The sequence below is a fragment of the Pyrgilauda ruficollis genome, unplaced genomic scaffold (genome assembly GCF_017590135.1).
Source record: "Pyrgilauda ruficollis isolate IOZ18807 unplaced genomic scaffold, ASM1759013v1 scaffold60, whole genome shotgun sequence".
Lineage (NCBI taxonomy): Eukaryota > Metazoa > Chordata > Aves > Passeriformes > Passeridae > Pyrgilauda > Pyrgilauda ruficollis.
Window position 1 is genome coordinate 2778070 of NW_024527711.1, and position 16936 is coordinate 2795005.

General features: G+C 41.7%; 1 protein-coding gene across 4 annotated transcripts in view; it reads right to left on the reverse strand.

Moving 5' to 3' along the window:
* SYTL2 (synaptotagmin like 2) overlaps positions 1-14507 on the reverse strand; it is a 54123-nt gene extending 39616 nt beyond the window's left edge. For all 4 annotated transcript variants that reach the window (XM_041483677.1, XM_041483676.1, XM_041483675.1 and 1 more), the window contains exons 1-2: positions 14387-14507; positions 681-1102 (exon numbers count right to left, since the gene is read on the reverse strand). In XM_041483677.1, coding sequence (XP_041339611.1) covers positions 681-781 — 101 coding nt within the window. In that variant the 5' untranslated portion in view covers positions 782-1102; positions 14387-14507. The remainder of the gene's footprint in view (positions 1-680; positions 1103-14386) is intronic.
* Positions 14508-16936: the final 2429 nt, after the last annotated feature.

Here is a 16936-nt window from a genome sequence, read left to right on the forward strand (position 1 = left end):
GTAGAGACACAGCTTTCTCAGAGCCATCTGGAAAACACTACTTTCCTTGCATGCCTTTCTAGTCATGGCAGTTACCCTAACAGTAGCTCCAGTAAAACCTCCCAGCACATAAAACACTCCAGAACAACAACACATTGCTCCATCTGTGACACCACAAAGAAATTATAGAGCAATTTTCTGCTTTATCTGTGGATTGAAAGGGCATAGTGGCACTAGGGCATAGTGGCATTAGGGCATCGTGTTGTTACTTCTTCTGGACTGCAGCTCCAAATATTTTAGGTACAACTCCAGCACTTGAGGGTGCTTGCACTCCTTTTGAGCCAAGTCCCTCACTTACTATGCATTAGTCCAGTCTGCAGTAGTTTTGACACTTGCAAACTGAATCTTTTCTGAGGAAACCAAGGCAGATGTGTATCCAGGCAGATGTGTACAGGGTGCTCTTGGCTCCTTAGGGAATTGCAAAGGTCCATAATAATTCTGGCCAGTAATGAATCATTTGTGTGGTAGAGGTATTCCATCCAGAGACTATGGTAAATCTAGTCCAGAGTAAAAAATCTCCAAACCACATATACTGAGGAATATGGGGCCCTCAGCAACAACTGTTTTAATCTACTCCTGAGTAACACAGCACAGGAACTGTGTAGATCTTCCCAGGACAAGCAGGGTGCTAGATCTCTTACCTGACTCTCTCTTCTTCAGTTCTTTTAAGCTCTGCATCCCGTTGCAGCACCTTCATTATTGCCTCTTGTTCCTCCTCTGTCAGGAAGCTTAGATCAATCATCTTGTTTTGTGTGTAGGGCTGGTAAAGAGTCTGGGAAGTTCTTGGATCTTGCTGAGGACAGTCTTGTAGCCTGCTTTAAAGTTCTAGAAGTCTTTTTCAGCAGACACTGACAAACCTGGACCGGGTTACAGTCAGTGGTTTAAAGAGTCACAAAGGTTGCTTTCTTGCATGTTTCTCTAGATGAGAGACTTCTGGGAGAGTGTTGCATTCCTGCTTGCCATCACAATAATGTCTTCTCAGTTTGTCCTCTCAGCTCTGCTTCCTGGAGTAACAGTTCATTGACCCAGCATATCCAGCGTTTGAGAACAAACAAAACATTCCCTAAAAAAGAGACAAGGAAGAACAAGTTGCAATATCAGGGATCAGGGAAGTAGATTATGTATGCATTTTTAATTAAAAGAAACAAGTTTTTCAGTGTGATTAAATGACTTTATGAAGTTCAAATGGTCACTTCAAGTCAAACCTGTTTTACAGGCCTCTTGAACAAGGTGGCCATGAAAATATATTCCTCCCCAATAGGACAACTCACACCCTAAAAGTTAGAAACTAGTGTCATACAATTGGTACACTTTTATTATACAAGTATATTTTAAATCACCCTTGCAGTTAGCAGAACAATTTAAAGTGAAGGGGAGATAACCACCCTCCCAAAATAAGTTCAGAGCACTTATCACAATGATTTAAAGGAAGAAAAAAAAAAAAAAACACAAAAAAAAAGGCCAAATCACTGTTCTACAGACCATATGGAATAAATGTGAAATAATTTATACATAACCATATTGAGTATGCGTAATTACAAGTCATGTGGTAATATGAACCTCACTGCTTTATACAAGCCAAAATGCATTTACAAGTAGCAATTTGAAATACTGTTTTGTCTCTGTTTCATAGGCCATGGTTTCTGAGGCCCATCCACTTAGAGATAATTCCAACTGTCAAAGACAAAAACCTCTTCTTCAAATAAACCCTTAAAGGAACAGAGAGAGTGGCATGGGGAGGAGTTAGTTGTGTCTGTGGTAGGGTTATCTTAGTGCCTCAGGATTACAAAGACGTGGATGTGAAAGCCTGAGAAAAAAGAAATAAATAACTCAAATTTAATCCTCAGAAGCATGCCTAGTGCCAAACCTGGTAAGAGACAGAAGAGAGACAGATGTTTTCACTGTACCATATCTCTGTACCAGGCAGCTCCATCACAGCCCTTCAGGGTTGTGGGTGTCTTCCTTTGGCCCAGCACTGACATCGTGATGTAGCTGACAGGATGCTGAACTCATATCGATCTACCAAGCACTACAATCCTGAAACAAACACTGCATTTGCTCCCCTGGCCACAAGAGTGCAACCAGGCCATTAAAAAAAGATATTGACACTGGCAGGACTCAAAAGGAAACTTTGTTCTGAAAATATCAGCATTTCTTTTAGATTCGGTAGGGAAATGTAGCCACATTACTGATTATCCCACCAAAAACTCCAATGCCCAACCGAGCCACCTTCTGCATGTTTTTGTTTGGCTGCCATCTTTTTCTCTATGATTCTCATTGTGATTTTGTGGCATGAGGTTGATACAACAGCACCTCAACCAACCTGCCATCTGTAACTTCATTTGCATTTAGAAAATTATGGGTTAATAACTAAGCAAAAGTGAAAAGTGCTTCCTATAGGACTACCAACAATCCTAAGTTTGCTGAGTATCTACAACAGTACTCCTTCAGCTTAGGAACAGGTATGGATATTGGTTTCAGATGTCATGAAATTTTCTACACCATCTGACACAGAAGCAGCATTCACACTGCTAATCCAAAGCCCTGGATGCTAGTTGAATGGCAAGTGCCCAGCCAACAGGCACAGAAGCTCTCATGTTGCAACTACAGACCCTGGACAGCTGTGAACTGGAATAATCAAAGATTTTGCTTTGTTTCTTGCCCAAGATCAATCCAGTCTGCAAGAAACCTTTTACAGGGAATAATATCTCAGCACTTCTTTAGTCTTTTTTGTTTAAAGACTTTTGTTTAAGGGAAGATGTGTTATATTGTCTTAATATATGTCTTAATATATTAATTTAAAAATCTAAAGGAAATAGTTGGACAGTGTTTACAAAGCCACCTGCAGACTTCACTGATGTCCCTCAGCACTCAAATCAATACAATAAATGGAAATAGAGCTTTGATCCTCCCCAGATGAACAACAGTTTGCAAGGGCACATCGAAACAGGCTGTGAGAGCTCACAGCAAGCAGCACTGCTACTGAATTCCACAGATACCATCATTCTGGGCAGAATGGGTAGAGCAGTTTCTTCAGCTAGGGGTGCGCCCCCACTTTGTTTTCAATCAGAGGTGAGATAGCAAATTACCACCCACCCTGGCAGGCTCTTCACTCATGATCCCACAGTTCTTCATAAACAAGAAAACCTCTTTCTGTGTGTGTGGTGTATGGCCAATCTCATGAGATGGTCTGATACAAGTAACTGCAAGGCTGGCTTTCTGCGAAAGATTATCAGCACTGATTCTAAACAGAGATGGTAAAAACTGCTAGCTTAGATTATAGAACCTGTTATAAAACTTAAAATTATTTTAGAAATAAAAAGTGAAAAACACCCAAACAACAATGTCTTCCCCCTGATCAATTAACACTCTAACACCACCCCAGCCTCAATTATTTTGATTTCTTTTGATATTTTCTCCCTCTTAAAACTCCTATACATTTCAGGAAGAACTGAGAGGTTTGAACAGTTTGTTTGGTGCCACTGCAAGTTCAAACGCAAGCATTTTTATGTCAGGAAAGTTTTCAGACCTAAGTTTCAAATAAGACTGAAAGATCCTTATCAAACTGATTGACTCATGGAAATTGATACCACATCAACTGACTTCCAAAGTAGGGGTCTCATGTGCTATATACTAACATTTATGAGTCATGGCATACTTGGCATGATTTTTTTCTTAAACATTAAATTCAGGTAAAACCACACCAAAAAATCCTCTCTTTAATGAAAGACTCCAGTAATAAACAGGAATCTGAAATTATGTTTTATCCAACTCATGCATGAAAGCTTCTATGTTTTGGCAATAAAAGAAACAGAAAGGCAACTCAAAATATAGTTTTGCCCACACACACTCTTAAGCTGCTCTTGGTTTCCAACTGGTTTAGGCCAGGCACTCATCCAAGAATTTTATCTTGTAAAATTTCTCAGAACCTCTCAGACAGATGTATACCTCAATTGCTTTAAGTCAGAATTCACATTTTTCTAAAACAGGAACCACAAAAGAAAGACAACTTTGTCTACAAATTCATTAACCCTACAGAGGGCTCTGCTTACCCCCACACACTGTATATTTCCCCCAAATACAAAAGGGGAATGTTAATTTGAATACTGTATTACGGACACTATGGGATATTACATTAAGTGTACTTAAGTACTACAATAATAGTTCAGGTTTCCAGGTTTTTACTCAGTGTATACCTATGGGATGCAATGAGGAAGGCAAGGAAAAGGTTGGAGTACTTTGCCACGGCTGACATTGAGTTTACAAACAGAGTCAGAAAACAAACAGCAAAACCCCAGAGTCAGCAGTTCCATTCAAACCAACAAGCTCTCCTTTTGCATGCAGAAACCTCATAATGTCATAAATTTACATTGCAAAACTACTTTTCAAGTGCTCCTTGTAGAGTAGACCTAAGCTGCTAAAGCTTTGATCCAGAGAATTTGTCTTGCAGCCAATGCCTTCTAACAAGAGGAAGAAGGTGACAGCCAGTCCTACTTCTGGCTGCCTCACACAGCTCTCGGTGCCAACTCCTTCAGCTGAACAACTACCCTGCAGGCCACATCTTCATCCCAGAATGCATCCACTTACATGTAACCTACTGGCTCTGAAAAATAAGAGGGTTTGGATTTATGTGCTTGAAAGCTACAAATTTTTCTAACTATATTTCTCCACTGCTAGAACATACCAGCACTAGCAACTAGGATGAGTTGGAAATCCACACATAAGGCAACGGGAAGGTGAGGAAGACAGATAAATGCAATTGTGCACTACAACAATTTGCATGTGCAGAGGAACTCATTCTCAAAAGCAACCAAGTTTGGCCTACACCCATGCTCAGGAAATAACAGACCTTTATTTTGAAGCATGGAAGCCAAGAAGAATACTAAGAGCAATAAAAGCCTTGGAGAACTGGCCCCTGTGGCCCTGGGAAGAGACATGAAGCAGAAACGGTACCTCTGACTGGAAGTACCACAAGCTACAGCTTTGCAGCAACAGCAAACAAATGAATAAATTTCATTCTCCAGTGATATTTAAGCAGTGCAGTCACAAGTAACTCTGCACCAGCCTAGGCTTAGAGATAATTTTTCTGTAAATACATGAGGCAAATCCCATGAAGGTAGAACAGCTAATTAAGCTAAACGCCAGTGTTGGCACAAGCACAAATGGTCATGAACATATTTGCTCAGAAGATCAGAGGATTATGGATTTCATTTTGAGCAGTGGAGAAAGAAAAGTTTGAAGAGGGACTTAAGTCACAATTCACAGGAGTTTTAAAAGCTGTTGCCTGCAATGATCAGGACAAGAATTTAAGCACAAGAAGGCCTGTAGTCATTTTTATTCCTGAAGGGGCAGAAAGGAAAAGATCACCCAGTAAGATATGCGTATCTGCAGCCAATCCAGCTGCTCCTACAAGAGGTGCTATCAGAATATTTTCAAAAATATAATAGCAGAGTATACATAGCATATCATATGTTCAACAGTCCCAGAGATTAATTTAGAGAAGAGTGTTTGCTCACATATATGTTTAGTCAGTGGGAGGTAGGGAGGTTCTTATCTAGCTAGTTGTGAAGAGTGTTGGTAGAACAAGGACTTTTGCAGAAGTGAGGGATATCTATTTTAAGAGCAGTTTCAGTGTTGCCTTATTAATAAAGCAATGCTTCATTTTATTGCAATAATAAGCCTATTTGTTCTCCTATGCAGTATTCCTTACAACATGGTTAAGGGAAAGAACAGGACCAGATAACTGCTCCAAACAGCCACAAAGGGGAAAATAGTGAAAGTTACACACAAGCTTTGTACCTTGCCCTTTCTCAACAGTATCAAAATAATCCTTGATTGTTTTAACTTGTAAAATAGTTGCAAGTCTCAAGATATGTTCACTGACAGCCTTATATAATGACATTCAACTAGCTGAAAGAGGAAGAAGTTCAGCTGGCACAAGCACTTCAGAAAAATTCTCATTTTCTCCTGGAACATCTGATTTGTTGGTCCACATGACTCTGCCTGTGGTTTAATTTTATTCTTATTTGGTAAGACATTAAGACCTTCACCACTTTGAAGACTATTAAGGCAATTTACTCTGAAGAAGAGTTAATAGCAAAGAGGATAAAAGTTAACAACTTAATATTGGAACAGAAAAGAATAATTTGCTTTGGTTGTGGCCTAATCCCTCTAATCACATATGGCAGCTTGCCATTTCTTTCACAGGGCTTGTATATTGTCAGCACTGCCTAAGAATGTAAATCTCTATACCTGTTATGGTGTAAAACCATTAGGCCAGAGGTATTAAGAGGATGTGGTCTCTGGAGAAAGTCCCATAAATGAAAGTGAAACCTTAGGAAAGCACACTTAAACATTCCTTCTCCCTGTGACCACTGTCAGACTAACTGTAGAAGCCTTGCCATTTATTTCATATTGCAATAAGTATAAATCTACTAAAAATACATCATTTAAAGAATCTTCAAAATAACAGAAATTACACCAAGTTATTGATACTAACATCAGCATATTTTCAAATCTAGTTATATTTCCTTGCACATTGTACCACTTGTACTTGGCTGTGGTTTAATCCCAGTAGGCACACTGCTTGAATTAGTAACAGTTCATTTGAAAGAACTTAATTCTTCTAGCTAATTCTATTCATCAAGAATTACAAAACAAAGAATATCTTCTCAGCATAATGGACTTGAAATATAATAATGAAGGTGACAGTCCTGTAGGTCTCTGAAGGCAGAGCACTGTCAGTTGTGTAACAATTATTACAATCTTACATCTCCATTTAGAAGTAGAAGTGGGAGGCTCACAGGACTCGAGTTCCCACTGCTACTTTCTCACTCTTCACATCAACATTGGCATTAAACTCAGACAGGGTCCAGTGTGAGAGATTGTTTTTATATCTTATTTGAAAATAGATTTAAGCAAAATGCTAAAACCTTTAGAGAGATCAGAAGCAAACCAATTACTCGGTGGGAAGCATCTCCTGACCCTACATATCTGATACATTTCTGCATGTAATGGCTAGCTATTTCTGAATGTTTTCCCAACATAAATACAAGACAGATTCAAACTCTAGCAAGGAAGTTATACAAGAAAAGCCAAAACATTGCCCCACCTCTCCCTTCCAAAAAAGATCCCAGCAACAAGCAACCCTGAAACTCATAACGCAACTAACTGATTAATTTCTTAAGAAGGTTTTGTTAAGAAGCCATGACCTTCTTTTGATTTTACAGGAAAGAAGTGCTTACCCTCTTCTTCTGGAGATCTGCCATCTTAAACATATGGATTCAGCATGGAAGATAACAATGAGAATGGGACAACAGGATCTCTATCCCTTCTCACAAACTTTTATTGCAGAATAGAAAACACACTTGCTATTTCTCCCACTTGTACTGTCCCACAGAGGACATTCATCTATAAGCAGGTGCTGCCAAACCCCTTCCCTTTTCTTCCATTGCTCCATTCTTTCAAAAAAAAAAAAAGCATTCTAGTTTGCAATTTAGCATTACCCAGATTAGGCTAATGAACACTGCACCAATGCAAGCCAAATAAAAACATCTATTATGCACTAGGAATTCCTAAAAAAAAAAAAAAATAAAATAAAATAAAAAAAATATCAAAAAGGCTAAAGTAGAGGCCTTGACGAGTTTAGATACTGAAGACTTTAGGGGAGCTATCTGACTTCTACTCTCCTTCCTTGCTCTCCAGCAAGCATTGACTACATTTTAGCTAGATTTCTGTTTTGTTGTAGGAATTGTACTATTGGAGAATGGAAGTGTGCAAAACAGCGTGACTAATTAACAAGTATTTCCTATCGGTGGCTACTGGGAAGTGACACACTTCCTGCACTTTGTTAAGTTATTCTTTCTTATGTGAAAACAGACTGAGCTGCAGTTTACAGTCACTGGGTAGTTCTGACTCTTTCCTAGAGCAGACAATCCAACGAAAGGGCTTATTAAGGGGCTAGCAGCACTGATGAGAAGAACTCTATGTTACAGACAAGGATTTGCATTCAAATACTTAGAGTAACGCTAAACTGAGCTGACAGTAAGACAAAGCAGTTCCTAAACTGGAAGATGGGAGCATACAGATTTCTGAAGAAATCTTCTCAAAGTTTTATTTCAGTCAATGAACATGACTTCTCAGATGATTTTTATCTCATTATGGAAATCCTTTAGTCAGTATCTGTTGCATCCCTGTGACTTTCAGAGTCCTGCTCTTACTCCTCATTTGAGTTGAGATGATGAACTAGCTGAGCAAGGACAGCTATCATCACTAGCAGACTGATTTTGCTCCATTACTTTGTAAAACTGGGAACCTGTGGGTTAACAGGTTGCTCCTTCCATGTACCACTCCGATCTTCTCTAAAGCACTGTCAACAGCCAGCTGCTCAAGTCACTGTTAGTAGCACATTGCCTCTGCAGGAGAGTGCACAAAACAGCTTTGTGGTACATATTAAGCATAAAATTGCCTAGTACAGACAGCAACATTTCACATCATCTTTGCTTTCCCTGACAGAGGCCACTGATCTCAACTTCCTCAGAACACCTTTGCCTGCAGCCCAACGGGGATCACACAGAACATTGCAAAAGGCACTCCATCATTCTCAGACAATTAACTGCATAAGTACCTATGGGAATCAAAATAATCTGTTACTCACCTGAAACAATTTGTCACTGCAACCTCCTGCTTTTCAGCTACCAGCCTTGTTCTTGTAACTACAGCTCTATTTAATTGATTACAACTGTGGACAAAGAGCCAGCAAACAGAACAAGCCCTTTCTCTGTTCCTTCTCACAGGCTGACTGACTACCCACTCACCTTAGACATTCGTGCAAGTTTTGAAGGCTAAAATTAACTACCTAACAAATTACATAATCTCAAGGACACTAAGAAAGTTTGCGTCAATTAATCAGGTCCTTGCTACCATAACTAAAGCATACACCTACTTGAAAACAGGGCCTCACACAATTGCCAGCACAAATCAGGTGCTAGAGGAAAGAAAATATCCTTTAGGAGTCCTGCAGTCACAGAAACAGTAAGTAAGCCAAAGAACAAGTTGCAAGAAAATGCACTACATCAAAGTTCCCAGGTAAGTTAAAAATCAAAATGGCTAAAAAAGGCAGCATGCAGTCTGCACATAGACCAGTCAGAATCAGGTCTCTTCTCAGTCATCAAAATTAACTTAAATTTTGCAATGAAGTTTTTATTTCAGGGTTATTGGTTTTTTTTACTTGTTTTTTTGTTATATATATTTTTTAATAGATACATTTTAAAAAGCTCACAATAGCTACCTATTTAGAGGAAAATAACTTGTCCTCCCAAGCATAATGTTTTAACAGACAGCCCCATTACATGAAAATTTTGTATGCTATTGGGGTCATTCTGGCTAAATTGAATCCAGCCAGCAGCAATGTTAGTCCTCCTTAATACTGATATTGAATTGCAAGAATAACAGGAAGCCTATCAGCCATGAAAACTTCACTCATAAGATTGTTTGCGCTGCTGGGCTGTATCATGCAAAATTGTCTTCTCCCTGACTGGTACCAGTTTCCCTGAACACTTATGGCCAGATGTGAGCAGAGAACTCTGACACTGAAAAATGAGGTGTGCTATGGTGAAAGGAAGATAAAAGGCCATGGCAAGAGCTAAACCAAACTGCTACTTATGAGAAGCATGAAGCAGGGAACAGTTTCTGGAGCAGCCTTCAGTTGCACTGGATGAGGTGAGATGTCAATTTGCACTGTGTGAAAAGGATTTGTCCTACAAATGCTGCTGAATAGCACAGAAATAGGAAAGAAGGAGCAAAAGACTGTGACAGGAATTGTTTCTCATACACAGGCATATGCATCAGGAGTTCAGAGTTTGTGAGGCTGGGCTTCGGAGTATCAGGCCTGTCCCTGAGCAGGTATTTAGTCTTGCAGGAGTGGCTCATTCTTTACGAACACAGCTATGCAAGGTGTTAGCTCACTTGCTCAATAGCTACAGCTACATACCCAGGAAGCAGCCAAATCCAGAGTCCCCGTGACCACTTAACCCAAGAAGATTCAAATGCACATCCCCTAGTTCACCAAAATATATGATGATCTCTGAAGGGTTTGCTTGGCTCTCTCTTGACCCCTCCTAGGCCTGAATCCTAGGATTAAACCTCACTGAATCATTACTGAAGTGATATCACAACCTTGCAGGCAGAATCAGGAAGCCAGGTACACTTTCTCTCAGTCAGGCCACTATTAATAAAAAATGAAGGTCTCTCCTAACTTACCTCCTCACCCAGACAGACCTGCATTCCTGGCTATAGAGCAGTCCAGTTCTAACAAAGCAGAGGGAACAGGAGAGTAACCTAAGGGTATTCATTTTTAATCCAAGTCTCTTAACCTTCAGAGAAGTAATGTAACCACTATGAAGCAAGGTAAAATTAATGACATTTACACTAACATAAGTTATCCCTGGATCAAAAAACAAGTTATGTGGGCAGGACCAGAACAGAAGGTTAAGGGCTTGCTACTTCTGCTTGTTTGACAGATTTCTGCCTAGGACTTAGACACATACCTTTTGCTTACAGTGCTTTAAGTGCAATTACAGAGGGTTTTTGGACCTCACCCTTAATTTTTCATAACAGATGCTCTATTTTTAAATGCTATTTTTAAATCACATTAGCCATTTAAATTCACTAGAGAAGAAAAGCACGGTGGCAGAACTTAACATCCACAAGCTAATGGCATAGAAACCATTTCTAACCTGGGCATTCTCAAATACACTGCTCTAGTTCTGGAGCTCTAGCTACACGGCTGAGATCACATAGTCTGACTGTGTGATAGTCCATCCAGCCTGTACACAGCAACATCTCTGCCAGTTTATCAGTCAGCCACAATCAGACACTGGGCAGGTAATTTCATTCAGAATTTACCAACATTGCTTGATGCTTTTGTAAAACAAAAACATTTTGCAGTGAATCTAGGATATTGTTCTGCTAATTACTCCACAGATAAGTATCCCTTTTCTTCTTACCTTTCTATACTCAAGACACATTTAGAAAGAGATGAAATGCAAAATTTCCTTGACTGGGACAGAGAAATAGAAAAAATTACTTTTAGAAGATTTATACTGCAGAGAAAAAAGGAACATACCAATATATAAGCGAAAAAATGGGATCATAGCATGGTTTGGGTTGGAAGAGACCTTAAAGGACACCTAGATCCATCCCCATGGACAGGGACACCTTCCACTTGTCCAGGTTACTCAGAGCCACATCCAGCCTGGCCTAGAACACTTTTGGGGATGGGGAGTCCCCAGCCTCTCTGGGCAACAAATTGTTAAGTTGCTCATTAATTTGATGTATAGTCACAGGACACTGAGTGGGTTTCAGGTCAAAAATAGTCTGGCATTATCATCCAGAAAAGGAGCTATAAAATAAAGAAGGGGAAGAAGTAATCTTTTCCTCCTCCTCACATGTACATTACATCTCTTCCCTTTACCCTCTTGATGCAATAAGCAGAGTCAAATTACATATAGCAAGGAAACCTTATAACATGAAGTAAGAATCTAGCATAGCCAGTTGCTGTACCCTGATGAATTGGAATGACTCCCTGCCACAAGAATGAATCATAAATAAGTCCGTTGAAATCAGCTGTCACTCTCAAGTTATGCCCAAATAAGTTAAAAAATTGGAGACTGCTGATACAGCAAATGCAACATCACTGGTCGTACACATTTTGGCATAAGTGTTTTGGAATTGGAAGATCAAACTATGGATCCTCCTTAAATTGACTCCTGATCAACCTAAATAAGCTGCCTTTAAATGCAACAGGTGATGGACTTCAAACACCAGAAAGGTACCTACTTAGCTTTTAGCAGTTATCCATTAGTTGGCAATCCCAGGCGAAAAGCACTTTCCGTGCAGAGGGAACAATTATTTACTACGGTTTAAAACAAGCCACTCTTGAATAAAGAGTGAATTCCAAAGGACAGGAGCATCACTTTTAATTAAAGAAAATTAAACACTTTTTCCTACTGAGAGACTACAAATGATCTTTATATTTCCTTGTAAATAATATTTTCTTATTAGCTTTTTAATTTAAGTCTGTCCCATCCCTTTCTGTCATGAGCACAGAAAACAATACAATTAGAAAAGAAGTCATTTCTTCAACTTCATCCAAGAGCTTTCCTGGTTAAGCCTTTTTTCCAGATGAAACTATCAAAGATGTTCTCCATATACTAAACTGAAGCAGTATTTTCACTTGGGAATCTGGCAAGCATCTCCTGCAGAATAACATGGGTTTACTCCAGAGAATACCTGCACATGGTCTCCAGAGCACTCCTGGAGTGCTACCCAGTGCTCTAAAGCACTGGCTCTTAATGGAAATGACACATTCACTTTTCTGTCATTCATTTTTGGGGCAAGGGAATCTTGTTTATTCTGGCCTTTGTCAGAATTGGAAAACAAGAACGTGAAGATCTTGTGAATTTTAAAAGTCTGACAGTGAAACTGATAATACACTATTTTGGCATGCAAGAAATGCTGGAATGAAATTTGTTTAACAAGAGACAGGCCCTATGACAGCTTCAAGAAATTCAAAAACATGCCTTACAACCAAGCAGAGAATGGCTGCACATGGAAGGTAGAAGCAGACTAAGATGCTTATTATTTCCTTGCCTTAGACCTAGACATAAACACACTAAGGTATGTAATTGGTAGCAGTGTATAAGCATTTTGTAACACAGCAACAGTTTTAGTAGCATTTTATAACTTAGTATACACAAATAACACACAACTGCAAATGAACAGAGACTTGCAGTATACTTGCCCAAATAGAGCAGAGGAAAGCATAGGCAAATATGCTAATAATTTAAAATCTGCAAGATAAGAACAGAGAATGTAGAGTGGTCAGGAAAGACGTCAGATGAAACTAAAATAAGATTGCAGAACAAAGAGGAGATCTGTCTGATGGAACCAGAACAATCCTGCAAAGCAAATAAGAAAGATGCAACATTAGCAACCTAGCAACACTACTTATTAAACTTATTCCCTCAAAGAATATGGACTACATCATCTGAGATCACCCCGTTTTCTTCCAGGGAGGAAGCAATACATTAACAATTAGAAAAGAAGGATGATATTTTTTGAAAATCACAAGAAACCTCACTTTGATTCCAGCTTCTCTTGCCAAGGAGCTCTCAAGCACTTTACCGGGACTCCTGCAACTGAAACAAACCATCAAGAAGTGTAGTCATCAGTGCGAAATATAGGGCACCAGCTCCAGGGTATTGTATACTCCAGGTTTACTACCACTTACATATGTGATTGTTAAGAACTATTTGGGAAAGAGATAATAACTACTAGTGGTAATTAAGAACTAATGACTGGAAAGGTGCATTGTTGCTGTATACAAGTTTAACGAAGTGCTGTGATTCATCAGTCTTTTAAACAATCCAGCACTAAGAGCTTCAATCTGTGAGGAAACACACAAATGTTTTGGTGCAACACTTTGATAAGTTCTTTCAGCTAATAAAATCAAGTTTCTTCTCACAACATCCAGTTAAGCATATGTTGTGAATGAGTGTGGGGGAATGCACCACCACATGTTCTAAGTCCTTTCCCCTTACACCTTCTCAGAAAGTTCAAAAATACTTGTCACTAAACAATCTCTCCTCAGATTTAAGTGACCTTCATCCTAGCAATCTTCTAAGCAGAGTCTTCTGCTCACACAGAAGATTTTCCCACTCACACAGGAAAGACACAACTGGCTGCATTAGATTTTAGGGCCAGGTCCAATCTTGCAAGTCATTCCAGAGACGGCATGGATGATGCGACTAATTCACTGTTTTGAGATTAAAAATGTTTTACTATGTACAAAAAGATCATTAACATCTCTCAGCTGAGATCTAAGCACCTTATTTAAATGAAGAGTGTCCTCCTATTCCAGCAGGCTCAAGAGCTCTGTGCAGCGAAGTTCTGACAGATAGCCAGCTCTCACTCCGGACAGAGGCAGCAGCAGCAGGGATGTCCCGGCGCTCGGCTCCCCGGGCACGGTGCTCTCGAGAGCGGTTCTGAGGAAAGGCGCTGACAAGCGCCGCTTCCCTGCGGCCTCAACCACCGGGGCCAGGCCGGCGAGACACCTGTGAGCGCCGCACCGTGCTCGGGTGAACGGGCCCTGCCGGCCCACCGCGGCCGAGCCCCGCGGAGAGCCCGGCTGGCGCCGGCGGGCAGCCGGGGCTCCTCAGCGGGCTCGCTCTCGTGCTGTCCCAGCACTGCGAGCGCAGATGGCTTCTACAGCCCTTTTGACTCCGAGGCACTCCATTAACAAGACCCTCCCTCCCCAACCCCAGAGCCCTTTCTAGGTCAGCCTCACCTCTCCTTCCGTCCTCTCCGCGGCACCCCTTTCTTCCCTCCGGCCAGAGACAGCGCCGCTTCCCCGGTCCCAGCGGGCAGCCACTGTCCCGTGCCTCCGCCCCGCTTGTCTGAGGGCAGGGAGACGGCAGCGCCGGCGAGGCCGAGCCCGTCCCGTCGCCCTGGGCCAATGCCGGCGCCCGCCCCTCCTGCCCGGCCCGCCCTCCCGCTCGTGTCACCTGTGGCACCCCCGGGTGTGCCCGGCGGGGCCGTGACCCGGCCCGCGGGCCGGGCGAGCTGCGGGTCGGCTGTCAGCGGGCGCTGCTCTGAGGCAGCAGCTCCACAGCGGACAGTGGCTGCTTCACACGAAGCTCACGCAGGGAGTGTCGGCTTGACTTGACGAGCTGCCTTGAGGGACAATGATCAGTATTTCACTTTACCTGGCGATAGGCAGCCCGAGAAGTGTGAACATACGCCCCTGTTTGAGTAAAGATACGGGCCGCGATAGCAGAGGTTTCAGTCATCTGTTTGTTCAGGAAGCCGCTCTAAGTGCTTTTCTGTTTAATTAGTGGCACAAAATACACATGCCGCCATTTCATGGGGTGTTTCAGCAGGACCTTCCCCTCAGCAGCCAGCCACTACGGCGATTTCTGAAGCCGGAGTGCCCCTGCGAGCAGGGTGAAAGCACCGAGCCCGGCATGGGGAGAGCTGGTGCGCTGGTATTTTCCCCTTACGCACGCCCTTCTCACAATGCTTGATCTAACAGGTTTAATTCTAGTTTGGGGCAGCTGAAGGGTTTCAGCGTCTGGCGTGCCCGGGAGCGGGGCCGCTGTGCCCTGAGGGCGGCCCTGCTGTCACCTGCCCACGGCCGCCGCCCGGAGCGCTGGCTCGGCTCTCGCTCGCAGCAGCTCTAGTACAAATTACACCCCCACTGTGTTCCCACCCTGAGTCCATTCGCTCCCCAAATCCTACACCATCAGCCCTGGCTTCCTGCTAATGTTTCACTTCCTTCTCAAACTTGGATATGGTGAGACAATTTTTAGAGAAAATTTAGTGTTCATAGCATTGGTGTAAAGCCTTGGTCAATTACATGTCTTTTCAATTTCATGCATTTGATACACGGCTCTTCCTTTTTGATGACAAAATAAGGGACTAGAGCATGCTTTTCAAGCACTATGCAGTAAAATTCTGGCTTAATAAGCCTTTAATAAGGCTTACATTCAGCTCACAAGGATCAGAGTGAATTGGAGACCTTGTGAAAGATTAAAAGTCGCTTGCTCCCCTCAATAATTTTCATTCAATCACGTCTCATCTACATATCCTGTTTATTCACCCCAGTGCAGCATACTAAGCTGTATCTATTCAAACCCACATTGAAGTGCTGTTCAGTGCAGACCGAGAAACATCACTTAATGAGAAGTGATGCGAAGCCCTTTTGACACTCTTCGTAGATGGAGCATACTTTTCTCCTGTGTAAAATACCTCTTTCCCCCCTCTCGCAGCAGTCCCGAAGAAAAGGGAAGGTGTGAGTAAAACAGTGGTTCAGGACCAGGCACAGCTGTGGGTGCGCTTGACCCCTGCTGGATGAACTTGGAACTGAGGTCTGGTGTACCCACTGCCCAAAACAATTCCCCCTCTAATTAAGGACTTTGGACCCAAGTTTAGGAGAAAGCAGCTCCTTGCTGCTAAATGACAGGGGTCTCCAGCACTGTGAGAAGTGACTGCTGAGAAACTGCGTATGTGCTGTGCGCTGTGTCTGTTAAAATACATAGGTGAGCTCTCCTGCTCAGATTTAGTGATGTGTTCTTAAAATGGATTCAGATGAAATCTGTGGGATTATGTGTGTAAGGACTGTCTCAGCTCAGACCAGTTGCCAGCTGGTATCTTCATAAAGAAGAAACTGAAAATATCTGAATGACCTTCAGAACATGGAATACCTGAAGAACCCTCAGACTCATTCCTCAGTAATTGCAGATGGAAAAAGTCTGCACCCAGTATCCAGCCCGTCCCCACAGCTACTCTGCAGTGGTTCAGCAGATTTGAAGAATCTACTCATTTTATGTAAGCGCAGAACAGCTGTTTTTCAAGTGAATTGCGCCTGAACACTCTCAAGGTGGCAGCAAGAGAACAAACATTAGTCACAGAAGGGTATGCTCTACCCACCCTCCTCTTTGCATTCCCCAGACACAGTCACAGAGTTGTTAAGTTCTCAGCACAATCAAAAGATTTAAGCATGGTTTTGATTGCAGTGCAACAGAGTGTTATGGCATCTTCAGGAAAAAGACCCAAACCAATGAAGTCTGCAGGTATCTTTGTGTAGTAGTATTGCTGTCAGATTCAGAACGTGGATCACCTTTCTTCCTTCACCCCCTCATTCAGCATGTCTATTTCTCTAGTGATTTCCCAAAGTAAAAAGGAAGTAATGCCATCTTTTTCCAATTATGAAAAATTTAGTGAGTGCCTTGGTGTGGTTACAAAATGACAGGTATTAGTTGAAGAGAGAGTAGCTTCCACTGATGCAAATTGAGCTGATAATGCTTTCCTTCCTCCAGTTTCCTCCTGTCACTCAACT